Here is a 19,001-nt window from a genome sequence, read left to right on the forward strand (position 1 = left end):
ATCTTAAAGATTCAGATGACTTAAAATGAGTAGACATTCCTCATTGCCATGACATACAGTTGCAAGAAAAACTATGTGAACCCTTTGGGATTACGTGGAGTTTTGCATGAATTGGCCATAAAATGCACTCTAAACGTCCTGTAAGTCACAACAATAGAAAAACACAGTCTGCTTAAAATAATACTACACAAACATTAGCTCTTGTCATTTTCTAATTGAACATAAGATGGAAACATTCACAGTGCAGGGTGGAAAAAGTATGTGAACCTTTGGACTTAATAACTGGTTGACCCTCCTTTGGCAGCAATAACCTCAACCAAACGTTTCCTGTAGTTGCAGATCAGACCTGCACAATGATCTGGAGTAATTTTGGGCCACTCCTCTTCACAAAACTGTTTCAGTGTAGCAATATTCTTGGGATGTCTTGTGTGAATCACTCTCTTAAGGTCATGCCACAGCATTTCAATCGGGTTGAGGTCAGGACTCTGACTGGGCCACTCCAGAAGGCGTATTCTGTTCTGTTGAAGCCATTGTTTTGTTGAATTACTTGTATGCTTTGGGTCATTGTCCTGTTGCATCACCCATCCTCTGCGGAGCTTCAGTTGGCGGACAGATAGTCATACGTTTTCCTGCAAAATCTCCTAATAAACTCTGGAATTCATTTTCCCATCAATGACAACAATCCGTCCAGGCCCTGAGGCAGCAAAGCAGCCCCAAACCATGATGCTCCCTCCGCCATGTTTTACAGTGGGGATGAGGTTTTGATGTTGGTGTACTGTGCCTTTTTTTCTCCACACAGTGTTGTGTTTTTTTCCCAAACAACTCAATTTTGCCAGTAGTGCTGTGGAACATCCAGGTGCTCTGTTGTAAACTTCAAACGTGCTGCAATATTTTTTTTGTATTTGTATTTGTATTTTATTAAATTTGTATACCGCCCTTCTCCCGAAGGACTCAGGGCGGTGAACAGGGCATATATAAATAGAAAATACAAAAATTAAAAGAGAATTAAACAATTGCCCAGATAAAAAACAGTAACAATATAAAAACCCATTAAAAACCCTAACGTCCCCCATCAGGACAGGCCAGCTTGTTCAAATAAATGGGTCTTCAGACCATGCCGGAAGGAGCGAAGGTCCGGTGCCGTCCGGAGCTCAACCGGCAGTTGGTTCCATAGAGCCGGAGCGCCCACAGAGAAGGCCCTCCCCCTGGGGGCCACCAGCCGACATTCTCTGACTGGAGGCACCCTGAGGCCCTCTGTGGGAACGCACAGGGCGGAGGGAAGTTGACGCTGGCAGCAGGTGGTCCCCGAGGTACTCCGGACCCATGCCATGTAAGGACTTAAAGACCATAACCAAAACCTTGAATCTCACCCGGAAGACAACTGGTAACCAATGCAGCTCGCGGAGCAAAGGTGTAACATGGGAGTACCGGGAAACTCCCAAGACAACTCTCGCGGCTGCATTCTGTACCAGTTGGAGCCTCCGAGTGGTCTTCAAGGGGAGCCCCATGTAAAGAGCATTGCAGTAGTCCAGGCGAGAGGTCACGAGCGCATGAGTGACCGTACACAGGGCATCCCGGTCCAGATAGGGCGGCAACTGGCGCACCAGGCGAACCTGGGCAAAAGCCCCCCTAGTCACGGCTACTATATGGTCTTCCAGGGTAAGCCGTGAATCTAGGAGGACTCCCAAGTTGCGAGCCCTATCCACGGGGGTTAAAAACTCACCCCCCTTAGAAAGAGGTGGATTATTTTGAATGTCCCAGGATGCCGGAATGCACAGCCACTCAGTCTTGTCAGGGTTGAGCTGAAGTCTGTTCCTCCCCATCCAGACCCGAACCGCCTCCAGGCAACGGGACATCACATCGAGGGCATCACTGGGGTGGTTTGGGGTCGAAATGAAAAGCTGGGTATCATCGGCGTACTGGTGATACCCAACTCCAAAACCATGAATGATCTCACCCAGCGGTTTCATGTAGATGTTGAACAGGAGAGGCGAGAGGACCGACCCCTGAGGAACTCCACAAACGAGAGTCCTTGGGGTCGACCTCTGCCCCCCTGCCAACACCGACTGCGAGCGTCCCAGGAGATAGGAGGAGAACCATTGAAAAACTGTGCCTCCCACTCCCAATCCCCTGAGACGCCGCAGCAGGATACCATGGTCGATGGTATCGAAAGCCGCCGAGAGGTCTAATAGGACAAGGACAGAGGAATGTCCTCTGTCCCGGGCCCTCCAGAGATCATTCACCAGAGCGACCAATGCCATCTCCGTGCTGTACCCGGGCCTGAAACCCGATTGGGACGGGTCTAGATAATCTGCTTCATCCAGAACCAGGGGGAGCTGATGCGCCACCACACTCTCAACAACCTCCGCAAGAAAGCGAAGGTTGGAGACCGGACGAAAGTTATTCAACACAGCTGGGTCCAGGGCAGGCTTCTTGAGGAGAGGTCTCACCACCGCCTCCTTCAAGACGGCGGGGAAATTACCCTCACTCAAAGAAGCAGATATAACTGCCTGGAACCAGCCTCGTGTCCTCTCCCGAGCTGCATAGACCAGCCAAGAAGGGCACGGATCCAATAAACATGTGGTGGAGCTCAACCTCCCCATAATCCTGTCCACTTCCTCAGGGGTCACAGAATCAAACTCCTCCCAGATAACATCGACAAGACCGCCCGTGTCCTGATCGTCGGACTCTGCCCAGTTGGAGTCCAGACCGGTCCGAATCCAAGCGATTTTATCCAACAGATGTTGACCAAACTCCTCGGCACGGCCCTGCAAGGGTTCCTCCCTCACCTCCTGTTTAAGGAGGGAGCGGGTCACCCTAAACAGGGCGGCCGGGCGATTATCTGCGGACGCGATGAGGGCAGAGAAGTAATTACACCTCGCCGCCCTCATCGCTGCGAGATAAGACCTAATAAAGGTTCTTAGTCGCAACCGGTCAGATTCGGATCGGCTGGACCTCCAACAGCTCTCTAGGCTCTGTTTCCGACGCTTCATCTCCTGGAGCTCCGTAGAGAACCATGGAGCTCGTTGGGATCTGCACCGGGTCAGGGGCCGCAAGGGTACAACTCGGTCAAGTGCCTCAGTGGCCGCCCTTTCCCAGGCTTCCACTAGGGCATCCGCCGAGTTGTGAGCAACGGAGGCAGGTGGGGACCCCAGCGCTGCCTGGAACCTGTCAGGATCCATTAAGCACCTGGGGCGGTACCATCTGGTTGGCTCCGTACCCCCACGGCGGGGGGTGGCAAAACGGAAGACCAGCCGCAGGAGGTAATGATCAGTCCATGACAGGGGCATAATAAATGGAGAGACCCCACCAAGATCATCAAACCACCGTCCAGATAAGAAAACCAGGTCAAGGGTGTGGCCTCCCTCATGAGTTGGTTCAGAAATTACTTGCGTCAGGTCCATGGTAGTCATGGAAGCCATGAACTCCTGAGCTAACTCAGATGAACCTCCTAGGGATGGTAGATTGAAGTCACCCAAAACTATGAGTTTGGGGAACTCAATCACCAACCCAGAGAGGACATCGAGTAGCTCAGGCAGGGCTGCCGCTGCGCGACTAGGCGAAAAGTACACCAGCAGCAAGCCCAACTGCGCCCCCGGACCAAATCTCAAAAAGAGAGACTCACACCTGACTATCTGAGGAACGGTGGTCTCCCGTGGACATAAGGTCTCCCTGATAGCTACCGTCACTCCCCCGCCCCTATCATTGGACAGCAATGGCTTCCTCCGTGGTGTCCTCCCATGTACTCCATTCTTGTTTAATGTTTTCCTTATTGTAGATGTGTCAACCAAAATGTTAGCATGTGCCAGAGATTTCTGTAGGTCTTTAACTGACACTCTAGGATTCTTGTTTACCTCATTAAGCATTATGCATTGTGCTCTTGCAGTCATTTTTACAGGACGACCACGCCTAGGGAGAGTAGCAACAGTGCTAAACTTTCTCCATTTGTAGACAGTCTGTCTTACCATGGACACATGAACATCAAGGCTTTTGGAGATACTTTTGTAACCCTTTCCAGCTTCATGCAAGTCAACAATTCTCGATCGTAGGTCTTCTGAGAGCTCTTTTCTGCGAGGCATGGTTCACATCAGACAGTGCTTCTTGAGACCAGTAAACCCAAAACAGGTGTGTGTTTTTAAAGGGCAGGACAGCTGTCAGCAACAAATCCAATATCACACTGATTGGAGTCAAGGTTGGCTCACTCGTGGCTCCAATTAGCTCTTGGAGAAGTCATTAGGCTAGGGCAGGGGTAGGCAACCTCGGCTCTTTTATGATTCATGGACTTCAACTCCCAGAATTCCTGAGTCAGCATAGCATAGCTGACTCAGGAATTCTGGGAGTTGAAGTCCATGAGTCATAAAAGAGCCGAGGTTGCCTACCCCTGGGTTAGGGGTTCACATACTTTTTCCACCCTGCACTGTGAATGTTTCCATCTTATGTTTAATTAAAACATGACAACAGCTAATGTTTGTGTAGTATTATTTTAAGCAGACTGTGTTTTTCTATTGTTGTGACTTACATGACGTTTAGAGCGCATTTTATGGCCAATTCATGCAAAACTCCACGTAATCCCAAAGGGTTCACATAGTTTTTCTTGCAACTGTATGTCCAATGTAAAAAACAAAATTATGCATATCATTTTGCTAGGATTGTCTAGCAGTGACTACTTTTTGACTTCTTGTGAGCTCAGTGGTGATATTATCTAAGCACCTTACTTACTATTACTTCTTACTTTTCCATTTCCTTCAGATTTTTTTTAAACATCAGATCTTTTCCTTTTTTTTGTTTATATATAAAATTAAAAAATACAAAAGAAAATAATAGAAAAAATAGGGGAGGGAAAAGGGAAGGGAAAAGTGTAGAAAAGAGGGAGAAAAAGAAAGAAAAGGTGCTCACTTCCGACTCTCTTTGGTGCAGTAGAATAAGATAATAACATTAAATCTCAATTTTTTAATAGTATAAACTAGCCATTTCTATAACAACAAACCTATCTAATTGGTAAAATCCAAAATCAGTTTTTCATTTTTTTCCACCTCAAGCACAAAGTCCAGAAGCGGTTTCAAGTAGAAACAAAAATAATCAAACCAGTTAGTTTAGCCATCTCTGCTAACTCCATCAACTTCTGTAGCCATTCGTCCATTATGGGAATCAAAGTGTCTTTCCATTTTTGTGCATACCGTCAACATACATAATGTCAAAGTTTCAAAGTTTTTTCCAAGTCTTTTTCCATTAAACCCAAAATAAAAGTTTCCGTTTTATCTTTATATTCACTTTAAAAATCTTCTGTATTAGGTTGTGAATCCTACTCCAATATTTCTTCAACATATTTCACATGTCCACCATAAATGATTTAAAAGGTATATATGTCTATATTTGCATTTCCAACATTTGAAATTCCTTTATACATTCTTGACAGCTTATCTGGTGTTAAATACCAGCTATACATCATCTTATAGAAATTTTCTTTTAAATTATAATTTAGTATAAATTTTAAACCTTTTGTCCACATACTCTCCCATTGTTCATTACATTATATCCAAAGTTCCTTGCCCACTGAATCACACGATGTTTTATATATTCATTTTCCAAATTCAAATTCAATAACAACTTATAGACCTTAGCAATATGTTCATCACTACCACACACTAGGATTTCCAGTTCATTTTTGACAAAGTCAAACCAATAAGTTTTGTCTGATTTAAATCTTTCTTTCAATTGTAAGTATGTAAACCAATAGCAGACATGTCCTTCTGATTCTAACTCCTCCTTAGACTTGAGGATAGGTGTCTATGGAGATTTTCAAAGGTGCTTTTTTCATGAGGCAACTGGACTTTCTTGTTTTTCTTGAAGCCGTTTTGCTTCTCATCTAAGAAGCCTCTTCAGCTCTGACTGGATGGTGGGGAATGGCAGGATTTATACTTCTTGCGGACAGCTGGTCATTTGCTTCCTTTCACTGAGTTGTTGAGGCCACTTGGAGATTTGATTGTGTCCTCAGGGTCACCTGAGTAGTGCATTCTTGGATTTGAAGTGTGCACGTATATTGTGTTGGCTGAAGATCCTCCTGAGCTTTTCTGATACTCCTGCAATGTATGGAATGACTACATTGCTTCTTTTATTGTTTTCTTCTTTGTCTGCTTTGGAGGAGCTATGGCTGTGTCTTTTCTGAGATTTGATGAAGGACCGCTTGGGATAGCCACAAGTTCTGAGGGCTTCCTTGATGTGTTTTAGTTCTTTTTTTCCCCATCTTTGCTGGTAGGTAGGCCTTCAGCTAAGTGGTGTAGGGTTCTGATAACTCCCATTTTGTGTTCCAGTGGGTGGTGAGAATCAAAATATAAATATTGATCCGTGTTTGGGGGGGTTTCTGTAAATTTCAATGTTGAGGCAGTTTATAAATGCAGTTTATCCCATCTTCCTTAATGTATATCTCACAATCCAGGAAGGCTAGACTATTTTCTTTAACATTTTCCCATGTGAATTTGATGTATCTGTCCACCTAGTTGATATCTTGACCCAAGTATTGCCTGCATACTTATATCAATGAGTGGGTAGAATTCCTGTGAAGGAGTTTAGGGCTTTGGTTTCTACCTTTTCCATGTAGAGATTGGCCACAGATGAGCCCATGGCCCAGCAGTATTTTTGTCTGTAGACTCTGCAAGATGTATAAATCCTGCCATTCGCCACCATCCAGTCAGAGTTGAAGAAGCTTCTTGGATGAGAAGCGAAATGTCTTCAAGAAAAACAAGAAAGTCCAGTTGCCTCATGAAAAAAGCACCTTTGGGACTTGAGGATAGGGTTACCAAAGTTAAAAGATATTATTTAACCATAAGTCCACCAGTCTGGTTTTGCCACCGTTTCTTTTCTAAAAAAAAAAAAAGCTTCCTGGGGATACCCAGAGAGGTATCTTCATAGAAAAGCTCATTTTATATTTATTTCAAATTCTTAGAATGGCATATCTAACAAAGTGGTTGTTAAAATCAACATTTACTTTAACGTTGTACCATAAATAATTCATGACCTTCTAGATCAGGGGTCTTCAAACTTGGCCCTTTTATGACTTGTGGACTTCAAGTCCCAGAATTCCTCAGCCAGCAAAGCTGGCTGAGGAATTCTGGGAGTTAAAGTCCACAAGTCATAAAAGGGCCAAGTTTGAAGACCCCTGTTCTAGATCAAGTAGCTTCTTATTCTTGAGGTTTAGCTACTTTTAGGCCGACCAAACACCAAGCATCCAAATACAATTTCAAATCTGGTAAAGCCAGACCCCCTCTTTCCTTAACATCTTGCAGTAGTTTACATCTAATTCTTTGGTTTTTTTTCCCCTTGCCATATAAACTTAGAAAAATATCCATCTGCCATTGTTTAAATGGAGTATCAGTTGCAAATACCGGTCACATCTGAAACAAAAAAAGCATCTTTGGTAAAACATTCATCTTAATTACAGAAATTCTACCCAGTAGTGATAAATGCAGTTTATTCCATCTTAATAAGTCCTTTTTGATATCATTCCAGAGAGGTACATAGTTATTTTGAAACAGTTCTGTGTTTGTGTTTCCCCTTTTAACAGATTGTTATAAAATCTGATCTAGTTATTGCATAAGGTAAAGGTAAAGGTTCCCCCGCACATGCGTGCTAGTCGTTTCTGACTCTAGGGGCTGGTGCTCATCTCCGTTTCAAAGCCGAAGAGCCAGCGCTTGTCCAAGGACGTCTCCGTGGTCATGTGGCCGGCATGACTAGACACCAAAGGCGCACGGAACGCTGTTACCTTCCCACCGTAGTGGTCCCTATTTTTCTACTTGCATTTTTACGTGCTTTCGAACTGCTAGGTTGGCAGAAGCTGGGATGAGTAACAGGCGCTCACTCTGTTACGCGGCACTCGGGATTCGATCCGTCAAACTGCCGACCTTCTGATCGACAAGCTCAGCATCCTAACCCACTGAGCCACCGCGTCCCTTTTAGTTATTGAATAGCATAGGACAAAAACTGTCAAAGAAAAGGATTTACTTTCTCCTTCTGTTCCATCCCATTTAAAATCAAAGGGAAAGGAAATTGCAGAGCCATACCCAAGCCTATTCTTTTTTTCTCAGAAATCTGCCAGAATCCTTTGGTTTTCATTATATCTGTATCTCACATTAATAACAGTGAATTATTTCTTCCTTTTGTCAAGGGTATATCTTCCTTATATTACTCAGAGTAATATGTGCTATCATATTTTCTCAGAATAATCGAATAGTGGAGTAGGAACATGCAATTTGTTAGGTTCCATGTTGGGAAAAAACGCACTGGTGATTGCAAGACTCAGTAATGCAGACTGCTATAACAGATAATTTCTGGACTTAAGTTGAAAAAAATATCTTATGAATTTAAAAAATTCCATACAGTTGGTAATGCCCATGAGTCTTTGGGATTGCTAAGCAACTTAGCCCAGTGGCTTGTTTTCCAGAGCCAATTCTGCGGAATCAGCTGACATACTGTTTTTGTTACTTTTATTTTTTCCATCATTGTATTTCAGCCATTAATTCTGAGGTTTTATATTTTTGTCACATTTTTGTGTATGTGCTTTCAAGTCAGTGTTGACTCCTGGCGAGTGCCTGGATAAGATCCCTCAGATTTCTTGGAAGTTTGATTCATATTCCACTGAGCTTCCACTATTGCAGTAATCTAGATTGTTTCTTCCTAGCATCAAAAAAGCTACTGACCTATTTTCTCAAAAGGGGCATAATTAAGGAAATGTTGCATGTGGTCTTAAGGCATTCAAATAATTGGAAGACTTTTGCTAAATATGTCCATTAAAGAAATCCTGAATGCTTTGGCTAAGGAAAAAAAATATGTTTTTATGATTAGAAGCAGTCAGGAATTACATAATTCTGGCAATACGTGAATGAAAGAAACACATGAGAATACATGGTTTGCTTTCATCATCATCATCATCTTCTAAAATTTCAATTTTCAGCATGCGTTGCCAAAACTGAGCGTGGAAGTATGTCCTTAGAGTGTAGGAAAATGCATGTGAACAAGATTGTTTTGTCTTCCAGAGGTCTCTACAAGATTGTACAAGTAGTCCTTGAGATACTACCAGTCACTTAATAGTGCTTGAGATAACAACCGTTCAAAGTTACAACAGACTCCCCTCAGAACTACATATGACCCTGTTTCAAACTTACAATGATTGCAGCCGATGGGACCCTGCAGCACTTGGGCCTGCTCCCGTGCCTCCTGAAAGCAGCCGCCATTTTCAGTGCTCTTGACAATTCCTCTGCCAAGATCAGCTGGCCATTGGGAGACTGCATACACTTCCTCAGCTTTGGGGAAGCCAGCTGCCTTCTTCCAAAGGCAGCAGCTTCAGGACCAGGTTCCCCCAAAGCTTTTCCTTGCTTAACCCCTCCCTCGCCCAGAAATCCACATTTCTTCAATAAAGAAAACCTGGGAGGGACAGACCCTCCCCTCGTTAGAGGCTGAAACTAAACTCTGCCCCCCCAAATAAAAAAAATAAAAAATCTCAATCCCTTTTAACCACTTAATTTGCCAAATTTTCTGCATTGCCTAGAAAGAGGGTGACCAAATCTGTAATTTACTTACCCTGATGAGACACTGCCAGGCTGAAGATAGAGGAAAGGAGGAAATGAAGCAAAATCTTTCTGAGCCTTGTTTGCCTTAAGGAGCTGAAGAAAAAGTTCAGCTCAAAAGGAAAGCGGAAGCACAAACACGCACCACACCGGCATGGTAGAAGTTGGGTGCTAAAGGAAGTCGGACAGGCAGTAAAAAGGCTCCCAAGCTGCTTTGGAAAGCAGCTCCCAGGGTCTCCCCCAACCATTAGGTACCACTTAACAAGCCACACTCATTTAACACTGGCATCAGGTGGAGCAGTGGCATCAAGTGAGCCAGGCTGCCTCACTTAAGAGTTGTCACCACTTGCAACCCTACTGGGCAGGTGGAGGACTACCTGTATCTGCATAGATACGGTGCCCTGAATATGGCCACACAAACTTTTTTTTGGGGGTGGCTTAGGGTATTGAAAGTAGCACAAGTTATCTTTGCAGATTTAGTGCTTCTCTATTACTGCTTTTAGTTTCTCATACGATTAAGTACTTGTCTTTATCTTTAGCCACAATTTTAAGGTAAGTTCAGGTGCTGCAAGTATTCATACAATATTAGGAGAGCCTGGGACCTTAAGCTGAGATTTAGGTATTTTAGGTAATGTAATATTTGGTGGCAGAGTAAAAGTTACTGGTGATTTGCCTGGTTTTAATGTATTCTCTCCCTTCCCTTCCCTTCTTTTTTCAGCTGCTGCAAGTCCCTTACACATGTTAGCAACTCATGCATCTGCATCAGCCTCTCTTCCAACCAAACGCCAGAACGGAGATCAGTCTGAACAGCAAGACTTAAAACGGATCAAAACGGAGGATGGGGAGAACATAGTCATAGCTGTGAATGTTGAAACCCCACCTGTGGCAGTGAGTGAACAAAACAACAAGAACTAGGAATGTGGAGGAATATGTCTTTTAAAAACAATGGTCCTTGGTGCCAAAATGAGACATTTAAACATCTAAACTCTTGAACATGTTCACTCATGGCGGGGAAAGGGGCCCTGTGACTTCATCTTTCAGCACTGAGAAACACAGGTGGCCTTAGAACTCCTTAATTTAAAAAAAATGTCTAAAAGATCCTAGTCCGGAGGCTGTGACCCCCTCCCCCTTCCATTTCTCCTTGCTGTTCTGAAGAGACTCCTTATACATGTACATTGAGAGGAAAAAGTTGGGGAAGATAGCAACTTTAAAAACCTATTTTAAAGATTGAATATTGGAATATATCCCAGCATGATAAGTTCTTCGCGTGATTGGATTTCAAACGATTGTATATTCCTCAAAGGGAACAGAGGCAAGGAGCCATTTCCAACATCTTGGCAGCTAGCCTTTCATAATGACCTACCTACCCAATGCAGTTGTTGGTAGATATGCAGTATTTTGTTGTTCACATGTGGAATTAGAAATTTTTGATGTGTACTTTCATTTTTTTTTTCAAAATAATGGGGTCTTTGACATTTCAGATCACTCCATTTCTACTCCAGAAACTTTGGAATCACATACTACTTTTCATGTGAAATTTTGTTCGGTAAAACTGAATGTAGGGTTTTTTAACCAATGGAATGATTTAATTTTGTCCTGTTAAAGTTCAGATAAAGCTAATTTGTTACATCTGCAAATTTTCATATTTTAGCAGTTGCCTGATAAACTTAATCAAATTTTATTACCTTGTGTAGTGATCAAATGCTTCTTTGGGCTTGCATGTTACTGATTAGAAATACAGTGTAAATGAACTGTTAACTGACGTAAAGAACTGCTATGAATTTGACCAGAGCTGCACTTACCTGTTTCTCTTTCTTGCTACCTTTTGCTGTTTGTTACTTTGTGTTGACTTTGTCCCTGGCAAATTTTTCCAGTCTAAAGTAAAAAGAGTCTCGCATAATATTGTGTATGTTTAAAATGACAGACTGTTCTTCATTTAGAAAAAAAAAATCTTTTATCACATGTCCTTTTAAAAAGATAAAACTATCTTGTCAGAGGTATATTGAATATTTTTAAGATAAGCATTCAACAATAGAAATATAACCTGATGAGTTTAACTTTTGATGTCCTGCAGAGACCTTCTGAGGTTTCATTAAAGAGTGGCCACTGTGGTTTTCTAACAGTGACTACTATAGTATAATGAAATAGTTTTCTTTTAAATGTGTTCGGCAGTTGGAATATTTTAAAGGTTTCTTCTCCGAGTTGTGAAAGAAGAATTCATGTTTTGTTACTGAACTAAACTAACAGCTGAGACTGTTCTTTTGTCCAGTTCACATAGTTTCTTGTCCCTTTCACATATTTAAGGTGAGTTAAAGGTGAAAACTGGGCTTTAACCTTTGATTTGTCTTTTTCTGTTGTTTTTTTTTCTTTTGGGCTATAATTTATATGTTTTTATCATTTCAAGAAGAATCTGTATTTTGATGATGGACTGAAATGGCTTGGAATGGCTTACATTTAGTCAGTTTTTTGAAATGTTTTATCAGAAGACCAAATATGAGAAATCTGTACCAAGTATCATGTTATCCCACACGGTAGAGCTGCTGTTACACTGTCAATGAAGATAATACATATTAAACAGATTATGAAAAATTGATGTACACTAGCTGGATTTATAACAGCCACTATAGGCTGGGTGAAGCAAAACATTTTCTGTATCTGCAGCATTCTACTTTTTGTGCTGTGGTCATTAATTCAGAAATAATGATATTGCATTATTAATAAAACATTTGGTTATAAAATTACTATTTCATGAGTATTAGGAAAAATGCTGCAAGTTTTTGAATAAAAAAATCTGGTAAAATGTTTAAGACAATCAAATGGTTTAGACTTGGAAGTTATCTCATATCACTGTAATCTTTGTAGTTTATGAGCTAGGTAGAGAAGTCAAAACAAAAGAATTTAATATGAAGACTGTTAAATCTATTTCTCTTAGCCTGTTGCTAACCTCTTTCTGCTTTCGTGGCTATTTTAAACCTGAGCAAGATATTCCAGAAATTATTGCTTTGTGCTCTTATTTCACTCTTAGAAATATTTGAATGCTACTTGTCAAGAAGAATAATTATACAGGTGAAACTCAAAAAATTAGAATATCGTGCAAAAGTTCATTTATTTCAGTAATGCAACTTAAAAGGGGAAACTAATATATGAGATAGACTCATTACATGCAAAGCAAGATAGTTCAAGCTGTGATTTGTGATAATTGTGATGATTATGGCGTACAGCTCATGAAAACCCCAAATCCAGTCTCAGAAAATTAGAATATTACATGCAATCAATAAAACAAGCAGTGTACATAGAACAGTATCGGACCTCTGAAAAGTATAAGCATGCATATGTACTCAGTACTTGGTTTGGGCCCCTTTTGCAGCAATTACTGCCTCAATACAGCGTGGCATGGAAGCTATCAGCCTGTGGCACTGCTGAGGTGTTATGGAAGACCAGGATGCTTCAATAGCGGCCTTCAGCTCTTCTGCATTGTTCGGTCTCATGTCTCTCATCTTTCTCTTGGCAATGCCCCATAGGTTCTCTATGGGGTTCAGGTCAGGCGAGTTTGCTGGCCAATCAAGCACAGTAATCCCACGGTCATTGAACCAGGTTTTGGTGCTTTTGGCAGTGTGGGCAGGTGCCAAGTCCTGCTGGAAAATGAAGTCAGCATCCCCATAAAGCTCATCTGCAGAAGGAAGCATGAAGTGCTCCAAAGTCTCCTGGTAGACGGCTGCGTTGACCCTGGACTTAATGAAGCACAGTGGACCAACACCAGCAGATGACATGGCTCCCCAAATCAACACAGACTGTGGAAACTTCACACTGGACTTCAAGCATCTTGCAGTGTGTGCCTCTCCATTCTTCCTCCAGACTCTGGGTCCTTGGTTTCCAAATGAGATGCAAAAGTTGCTCTCATCAGAAAAGAGGACTTTGGACCACTGAGCAACAGACCAGGTCTGTTTCTCTTTAGCCCAGGTAAGATGACGTTTGTTGTTCAGGAGCGGCTTGACAAGAGGAGATTTTCTGAGATTGTGGATTTGGGGTTTTCATGAGCTGTAAGCCATAATCATCACAATTATGACAAATCACAGCTTGAACTATCTTGCTTTGCATGTAATGAGACTATCTCACATATTAGTTTCCCCTTTTAAGTTGCATTACTGAAATGAACTTTTGCATGATATTCTAATTTTTCGAGTTTCACCTGTTGAGCAGAGTTACCATCTCCTCTGATGTCATAGCTCTTCTGCTATGAAAACAAACATTTTCCTGCCCCCCCCCGCAAGCTGTCCAAATCTGTTCCTGAAGTTTAGGAAAACCCATGTTTCAGAGTTTGAGGGCACATTGGGAGACATGTGATATAATCTTCATTCAGGGCAGGAGTCAAGCAGTGGGCATAGGTGCTATGATCTCCAAATTATTTTTGTGATGGATGTTTGAGGTACTTGTCTTAGCTTTATTTTTTACAAAATTCCATCTGCCTAGCAGACAGGAAAAATAAAACAGCCATACTTAAAGCTGGGAACTTTTTCTGAAAATATTGCTCTCTTTTCTTACCAAAATTTTAACACTGAGGTTTCTATAACCGAAGAGTTTGTATGAAAATAAACACTGGATAAATCCTAGTTTAATGTTACAACTGTTTCATTCATGTTCCATTGTAGGATAAGTACACATACAAAGCGAGAACTAAGATGTGCAATTATAGAACGTAGGGCTAATGATATTGCTTATCATCCATTAATAATGAGGGGAATTATTGCTGGGTTTTTTTTCCAGAAAACACAAGATTTAAAATTAGCTAAATGGTGCAGTGAAAAAAAGTATATGTAATTCTTAAAATAATAATGAGTAGAAAATCTGAAAATTAGAATTTAGTATTTATATACGGTGGGTCTGTAATGATTTGGACACATCTTTCGGGTAATGGAGCAATTTGTAATTGCTTGTTTGTGAGTTGAGAATCCAGTTTGGAACTGCTGCTGCCAGATATTTTTGTAAGACAACAGAGTTTGAGAGTTTTGTTGAGGTAATCACCTTATTTGAGAATGGGAAAAATGTGATTGGGTCAAGCAGTTTAAGAATCATTGTATCAATAGTTGATTGTACTACAAATTACTGAACTTGTTCCTTTATATTGGTTTCCAGATGACCTAAACAATTTGAGGCTATTGCTAATTAAGTTCATTTTAAATGACAGAGGTACCATTTTTAGTTGTCACTCACAGTATTAGGGCAAGTGGGTGTAAGGCTACTGTTTCATAGATGAAGAAATCTGATCTTTTGTTGGTAGTATATCATGGTATTAGTTTATTCATTGGAGTAAATTCAGTGTCAAGAAACCGCAGGTGTAGGGTCAGCTATTAGATTTCAAGTTGATAATTTCATAAAAGGCTAGCCAGTGTCAGAGCTTGTACTTGGATGAGAAACCATTTTTTAAAAATCCCAAAATTATAAATTCCACTGAGGCATCCAAAAAAAAATTCCCATGGAAATTGATGGCAAACCACTTACTTTTGCCAACAAAACTACATTAACCAGGCTCTGCAGTCACCAAGAGTTGAGTTCAGCTTATCTTTTTAACAGCTGTAATTTATAGATAGTTAAATTTACTCTGATATGTATGAAAAAATATAATGCAGGTCTCTAGAGCAAATAACTAATAGCAGGTGAAATGTAGAATATTTCAAATTGCAGCGTGTTGAATCTTATTACAACAGTGGGTTTGGCACCAGGCTACAAACTGCAAGAACATGAATCCTGATCCCACTTTTGGCACCAAGAAAGCTAAGTTACTTTGGGCCAGGCAAGCCCTTTCAGCCCTAGGAAGAAGGCAGCAATGGCAAACCACTTCTGAAAATTATTGCCAAGAAAACTGCAAGGAGTTGTGTATAGGATGTCATCAGAAGTCAAGACACAAACAAGCAAAAAAGGATCTTACTAGGATTGCTGAATTGACTTTCTATCCTATGTACTTATAACCATTTTTCCGTTTAAGCAGCCAAGGAACTAGCAATTGGGTTTGTACTGTATGTTAAACTTCCATTATTATGAATTACTACACTGCATGAATCCAATCTAACAATGCACTAATGTCCATAGCAATAGGTGATATAATCATGTCACAATTATGTTTTTGATTCTGTTTATCTGATAAATACATTTCTTGGTGTTTTATCTGGTGATAGCAAACAGATTTTGTCATTTGTATCCCTTTACTTCCTTATGGGTCTGGATACAACTTGAATTGGATAGTGCCCATAAATATACATGCTACTTACTGTAAATCATTGTTACACTGCAAAAACAACTACATATAATCCAATAAGAAGTTGCATCTCACTCCTAGCATGATTTTATTGAGGGAAATAATGTGCAAGAGATTTAGGTCTTTATCTGTTATCATTCATTAAACAATCTCTTGTTTCAGGCAAGCTGAATTGTCTGAACAAATCACAGTTGGATGGGTTCACATATGCTAAAACACAAAACCATACAATGGCTTAATGCAATGATATGAACCCAATGGTTAGCATATTCAGATGTTAAGTCATTTTACCTGGTGATCCTGATTACCACTACCATGTCTTCTTTATCCAAATTATTTCTATTTAAGCTCAACTCAAAATATAATCAACATTGATCACAAATGGCAGTTACTCAAGTTCAGCCAATGTTGTTAGTTGCGAAGTCGTGTCCGACCCATCGCGACCCTATGGACAATGTTCCTCCAGGCCTTCCTGTCCTCTACCATCTTATGGAGTCCATTTAAGCTCATGCCTACTGCTTCAGTGACTCCATCCAACCACCTCATTCTCTGTCGTCCCCTTCTTCTATTGCCCTCAATCTTTCCCAGCATTAGGCTCTTTTCCAGTGAGTCCTTCCTTCTCATTAGGTAGCCAAAGTATTTGAATTTTAGCTTCAGGATCTGGCCTTCTAAAGAGCAGTCAGGGTTGATCTCCTCTAGGACAGCGTTTCCCAACCTTAGGAACTTGAAGAATTCTCCCAGAATTCTGGGAGTTGAAGTCCACGCATCTTCAAGTTCCTAACGTTGGGAAACGCTGCTCTAGGACTGACCGGTTTGATCGCCTTGCAGTCCAAGGGACTCGCAGGAGTCTTCTCCAGCACCATAGTTCAAAGGCCTCAATTCTTTGGCGCTCAGCCTTTTTTATGGTCCAGCTTTCACTGCCATACATTACAACTGGGAAGACCATAGCCTTGACTTTTGTTGACAGGGTGATGTCTCTGCTTTTTAGTGTGCTGTCTAGATTTGCCATGGCTTTCCTCCGAGGAGCAAGCGTCTTTTAATTTCTTGGCTACAGTCCCCATCTGCAGTGATCTTGGAGCCCAGGAAAATAAAATCTGTCACTACTCCATTTCTTTCCCATCTATTTGCCAGGAATTGAGAGGGCCAGATGCCATGATCTTGGTTTTCTTAATGTTTAGTTCCAACCCAAGTTTTGCACTGTCCTTCACTCACAACAAGAGGCTCTTTAGTTCCTCTTCACTTTGTGCCATTAGAGTGGTATCATCTGCATATCTTAGGTTGTTGATATTTCTTCCGGCAATCTTAATTCCAACTTTTGATTCATCTAGCCCTGCCTTTCTCATGATGTGCTCTGCATATAAGTTAAATAGGCAAGGCGACAGTATACAGCCTTGCCGGACTCCTTTCCCAATTTTGAACCAATCAGTGGTTCCATGTCCAGTTCTCACTGTTGCTTCTTGGCCCGCATATAGGTTTCTCAAGAGACAAATAAGATGGTCTGGTACACTCATCTTCTCTTTAAGGACTTGCCACAGTTTGTTATGATCCACACAATCCAAGGCTTTAGCATAGTCAATGAAGCAGAAGTAGATGTTTTTCTGGAACTCTAGCTTTCTCCATGATCAAGCATATGTTGGCAATTTGATCTCTAGTTCCTCTGCCTCTTCGAAATCCTGCCTGTACTTCTGGTAGTTCTTGATCCACATACTGCTGGAGTCTAGTTTGTAGGATTTTAAGCATAACTTTACTAGCATGTGAAATGAGTGCAATGGTGCGATAGTTTGAACATTCTTTGGCACTGCCTTTCTTTGGAATTGGAATGTAAACTGATTTTTTCCAATCCTGTGGCCACTGTTGAGTTTTCCAAATTTGCTGGTAAATTGAGTGTAGCACGTTCACTGCATCGTCTTTTAAGATTTTGAATAGCTCAACTGGAATACGGTCACCTCCACTAGCTTTGTTGTTGCTCAGCTTTTCTAAGGCCTACTTCACTTTCTAGGATGTCTGGCTCGAGGTCAGTGACCACCTCATTGTGATTATTAGGGACGTTAAGCTCATTCTTGTATAGTTCTTTGTGTAATTTTGCCACCTCTTCTTAATCTCTTCTGCTTCTGTTAGGTCCCTGCCATTTTGGTCCTTTATCATGCCCATTTTTGCATGAAACGTTCCCTTCATCTCTCCAATTTTCTTGAAAAGATCTCTGGTCCTCTCTATTCTATTGTTTTCTTCTATTTCTGTGCACTATTCATTTAAGAAGGCATTCTTATCTCTTCTAGCTATTCTCTGGAATTCTGCATTTAATTGGGCATATCTTTCTTTTTCTCCCTTGCCTTTCACTTCCCTCCTTTCCTCAGCTATTTGCAAAGCTTCCTCAGACAGCCATTTTGCTTTCTTGCATTTCTTTTTCTTTGGGATGGTTTTGGTTGCTACCTGTTGTACAATGTTGCGAACCTCTGTCCATAGTTCTTCAGGCACTCTGTCTATCAGATCTAATTCCTTAAATCTGTTTGTCACCTCTACTGTATATTCAACAGGGATATGATTTAACTCATACCTGAGTGGCCTAGTGCTTTTCCCTACTTTCTTCAGTTTAAGCCTAAACTTTGCAATGAGAAGCTCATGGTCTGAGCCACAGTCAGCTCCTGGTCTTGTTTTTACTGACTGTATAGAGCTTCTCCATCTTTGGCTGCAGAGCACATAGTCAATCTGATTTCTGTGTTGACCGTCTGGTGATGTCCATGTGTAGAGCCGTCTCTTGGGTTGTTGGAAAAGAGTGTTTGCTATGACCATCGTATTCTCTTGACAAAATTCTATCAGCCTGTGCCCTGCTTCATTTTGTACTCCAAGGCCAAACTTGCCTGTTATTCCGATTATCTTTTGGCTTCCTACTTTAGCATTCCAATCCCCCATAATGATAAGGACATCATTTTTGGGTGTTAGTTCTATAAGGTGCTGTAGGGCTTCATAGAACCGGTCAATTTCATCCTCTTCAGCACCGGTGGTTGGGCCATAGACTTGGACTACTGTGATATTGAATGGTTTGCCTTGGATTCGAACTGAGATCATTCTGTCATTTTGAGGGTTGTATCCCAGTATTGCTTTTCCTACTCTTTTATTGACTATGAAGGCTACTCCATTTCTTCTGAGGGATTCTTGCCCGCAGTAGTATACCTGATGGTCATCTGAAT

The 19,001-nt window shown here is 41.4% G+C and overlaps 1 protein-coding gene across 2 annotated transcripts in view; it reads left to right on the forward strand.

Moving 5' to 3' along the window:
* FOXK2 (forkhead box K2) overlaps nt 1-12,151 on the forward strand; it is a 60,932-nt gene extending 48,781 nt beyond the window's left edge. For both annotated transcript variants that reach the window (XM_083353908.1, XM_083353909.1), the window contains one exon: nt 10,279-12,151. In XM_083353908.1, coding sequence (XP_083210034.1) covers nt 10,279-10,475 — 197 coding nt within the window. In that variant the 3' untranslated portion in view covers nt 10,476-12,151. The remainder of the gene's footprint in view (nt 1-10,278) is intronic.
* The last annotated feature ends 6,850 nt before the right edge of the window (nt 12,152-19,001 follow it).

The sequence above is a fragment of the Vipera ursinii genome (assembly GCF_947247035.1).
Source record: "Vipera ursinii genome assembly, chromosome: 2".
NCBI classification, from domain to species: Eukaryota; Metazoa; Chordata; class Lepidosauria; order Squamata; family Viperidae; genus Vipera; species Vipera ursinii.